The sequence below is a fragment of the Protobothrops mucrosquamatus genome, unplaced genomic scaffold (assembly GCF_001527695.2).
Source record: "Protobothrops mucrosquamatus isolate PMUCROS unplaced genomic scaffold, P.Mucros_1.0 scaffold6935, whole genome shotgun sequence".
NCBI lineage: Eukaryota > Metazoa > Chordata > Lepidosauria > Squamata > Viperidae > Protobothrops > Protobothrops mucrosquamatus.
This window is the reverse complement of record NW_015392747.1, coordinates 15,190-19,058: the sequence shown is the minus strand read 5'-3', so window position 1 is coordinate 19,058 and position 3,869 is coordinate 15,190. Positions and strand designations below refer to the sequence as shown.

The 3,869-nt window shown below is 51.6% G+C and overlaps 1 protein-coding gene across 1 annotated transcript in view; it reads left to right on the top strand.

Annotated features, from left to right (window-relative positions):
• The window catches only part of LOC107300404 (shootin-1-like), a gene marked incomplete at its 5' end in the record, with an annotated part of 10,452 nt that overhangs the window by 4,448 nt on the left and 2,135 nt on the right, over positions 1–3,869 (top strand). The window contains 2 exons of the mRNA XM_015829737.1: positions 954–1,048; positions 2,720–2,866. Coding sequence (XP_015685223.1) covers positions 954–1,048; positions 2,720–2,866 — 242 coding nt within the window. The remainder of the gene's footprint in view (positions 1–953; positions 1,049–2,719; positions 2,867–3,869) is intronic.

Sequence of the window (3,869 nt, the reverse complement as noted above, 5' to 3'; positions counted from 1 at the left end):
TTCCTCCCCTTCCCTTCCCTTTCCCATCCTTTCCTTTCCTTTCCCTACTCACTTTTCTTCCTTTCCTTTCCTTTCCTTTCCTTTCCTTTCCTTTCCCTTCCCTCCCACCTTCCTTCTCTTATCTTCCTTTCCTTTCCTTTCCTTTCCTTTCCTTTCCTTTCTTTTCCTTCCTTTCCTTTCCTTTCCTTTCCTTTCCCTTTCCCTTTTCCTTTCCTTACTTTTCTCTTCCTCTTCCCTTCATTTAACTTCCTGGTTTTCCACAGAACTGTTCAGCCTCCTTTGCTATAAAGACAGGTGAGTCTCACTTTTGCAAACCTTGGCCACTTATCTTAGAGCTGGGAATTAAAGCATGGGGGGCTGGGAAAGGGGGCTTACCAGTAAGGTGGTAACAGGATGGACCCCTCTAGCCACCAAGCCATCATTTCCCAGGCATGGGAGACACAGGAGGGTACGGCGTAGGTGGATCTGGGTCTAATCCTGCAAAGCAATTCTGTTCTTCACCCGGCTTTCGGGGTCTAAGGCAGGACTAGAACTCACCGTCTCCTGGTGATTGGCCCAAAATCACCCAGCTGGCTTTCATTCCTAAAATGGAACTAGAACTCACCGTCTCCTGGTGCCCAAAGTCATCCAGCTGGCTTTCATATCTCTGTCGAAGGCAGGACTAGAACTCACCGTCTCCTGGTGATTATAATACTGTAATAGCTAACAGTAAAAACAGGAGTCGGCATTAGGTCTCCTCCATCACTGTTGGGGAGTGAAGCTTATTGATAAAAGCTTATTCTGAAAGAATTCCTTTCTATGGGAAGCGATGGATGAAAACTACACGGAAAAAATTCACGAAGCGCCTATCTTTTTAAAGAAGTTCTCTTGTCAAAATCCAAAGAGTTCCTTTGGGTTGGATCTGACCCGGGTAGACCCAGAACCAATGCCTGTTTCTTCTGTAACCCCTCCAGCATCCCGTTTGGTCACCGAAGAGTATGGCAGGATGTCGCTGCAGTTGGACATGGAGGAGAAACTGAGGCAGCAAGCAGAAATCTTTGCCCGTCAGGTGGGGCACCAGTTCTGGCTCTGGCACGTCTCTGTTTAGACCATAGGTAGGCAGCCTTGGCTCTTTTATGACTCATGGACTTCAACTCCCAGAATTCCTGAGGCAGCCACGCTGAGGGGAAAGGGAGGTTTCCAAGCTGAGCCAGGCTGGCTCAGGAATTCTGGGAGTTGAAGTCCACCAGTCATAAAAGAGCACAGGTTGCCTACCCCTGGCCTAGGCCGCTTTATGACTCGTGGACTTCAACTCCCAGAATTCCTGAGCCAGCATGGGGGAACTATGGTCCCTTCATGACTCGTAGACTTCAACTCCCAGAATTCCTGAGGCAGCATGGCTCAGCTTGGAAACCTCTCCCTTTCCCCTCAGCATGGCTGGCTCAGGAATTCTGGGAGTTGAAGTCCACGAGTCATGAAGGGGCCATAATTCCCCATGCTGGATGAGGAATTCTGGGAGTTGAAGTCCGCAAGTCATGAAGGGGCCATCGTTCCCCCATGTTGGCTCAGGAATTCTGGGAGTTGAAGTCCACGAGTCACAAAAGAGCCACGGTTGCCTACCCCTGGGCTAGACTCCGGGAGAGGAATTTGTGGGTGTCTGAAAACTCTCAAGGGCACAAACAGCCGAGATTGGTGAGTAGGGGAGTACACGATAGCAGTCTTCCAATATCTGAGGGGCTGCCATAAAAAAGAGGAGGGGGGGGTCAAGCTATTCTCCAAAGAGCCTGAAGGCAAGGCGAGAAGCACCGGAGGGAAACTCATCAAGGAGAGAAGCAACCTGGAACTAAAGGAGGAATTTCCTGACAGTGATAATTAATTAATAATAATCATTAATTAAGCAGTGGAACAAACTGGTCAGCCCAACCAAAGAACCTCCAACATCACTTTCACCAAAACCGACAGGGCAAGTTACTTGAATATGCAGTAAATTGAGAGCAGGCCCCACTCCCTTCAAGCACTGATGACGTTCCCTAGTTGGGTCATGAAATGTCTGCAATGAAACAACCAAGCTCAGAGAGGACCTGGGACCCCACAGTCCTCCTCCTCCTCTTCACAAACCGCCCTCCCTTCCAGCACTGTCGATGTTCCCTAGTTGGGTCATGAAACGTCTGCAAGAAAACCCCCCAGCTCAGAGAGCACCAAGGACCCCACAATCCTCCTCATCCTCCTCCTCCTCCTCCTCCTCCTCCATCTCTCCACAAAGCCCACTCCCTTCTAGTACTGATGATATTCCCTAGTTGGGTAATGAAACGTCTGCAAGAAAACCACCAAGTTCAGAGGGCACCAGGGACCCAATACTCCTCCTCCTCCCCTTCTAGCACTGATGCTGTTACCTAGTTGGGTCATGAAACGTCTGCAAGAAACCCCCCCAGCTCAGAGAGCACCAAGGACCCCACAGTCCTCCTCCTCCTCCTCCTCCTCCTCCTCTCCACAAACCCCACTCCCTTCTAGCACTGACGCTGCTCCCTAGTTGGGTCATGAAACGTCTGCAAGAAACCCCCCCAGCTCAGAGAGCACCTGGGACCCCACAGTCTTCTTCCTCCTCCTCCTCCTCCTCCTCCTTCACAAACCGCCCTCCCTTCCAGCACTGACAATGTTCCCTAGTTGGGTCATGAAACGTCTGCAAGAAACCCCCCCCAGCTCACCCGGGACCCCTCCCCTGGCTTTCCTCCCTGGACAGATGCTGCTGAAGCAGAAGGAGGCCCACCGTCAGAGTCTGGTCCTGATGCAGAACGTGGGAGCAGAGGCCCAGCTTCTCGTGGCCTTGGAGGACGTGGCCCAGATGACCCGGCAGCTGGAGGAGACCAAGATGGAGCACGAGGCCCAAGTGAGCTTCGGGGCGTCAGGTGTCCCCCTTCCCTCTCCCTCCGAGAGCCGAGCTCTCACCTGAGGCCGGAAAGCCCCCCGGGGAGCAGAAGGGCCCCCCCAACTCTGCTAAGTGGGAGAGGGGAGAAGACGGAGCAAGAGTCGGAATGGGTGGCAATGGGGTCTGAAGGCCAATGGGACCCAAGGAGGCAGCAGGGACTAGCCCCTTGGAATGACAAGCTGCCTTGAGTCTTCATTGGCAAATCCTGGCTCTTTGGTTTTTCTCCCAGCCTGTTCTAGAATCGGGGAGGGGGGAAGATTTATTTATTTATTAATTAAACAAATCTACCTGGCCACCCAATTCAACACTGACTTACAACTTTGGCAACTGGGAATTCTGGGAGTTGAAGTCCACAAGCCTTAAGGTTGCCAAGATTGGAGACCCCTGGCTTACAACATTAAAAACCCACAACATAACAACCACCAAACAGCCCCATCCTCAGTACGACAACCACATCGAGCACTTGTTGGGCTCCATCTCCATTCGTGGTCCCCAGGGCCGCTGAGGAAACCAGATCTTCAGGGTCCTGGTGGGGGCCAATTGCACCTGAAGGGGGATGAAGCTCCATAAAGAGGGGGCCACCAACGAGAAGGCCCTTGTTCCTGGTCCTATTACATCAGGGGTCTTCCAACTTTGATGACTTGTGGACTTCAACTCCCAGAATTCCTCAGCCAGGCACACTGAGGAATTCTGGGAGTTGAAGTCCACTCCTCTTAAAGTCTATATCCGGGGTCTTCAAACTTGGCCCTTGTATGACTTGTGGACTTCAACTCCCAGAATTCCTCAGCCAGGCACGCTGGATGAGGAATTCTGGGAGTTGAAGTCCACTCCTCTTAAAGTCTATATCAGGGGTCTTCCAACTTGGCCTTTTGATGACTTGTGGACCTCAACGGGTGGAAACTCATCCAGGAGAGAAGCAATCTAGAACTAAGGAGAAACTTCCTGACAGTTAGAACAATTAACC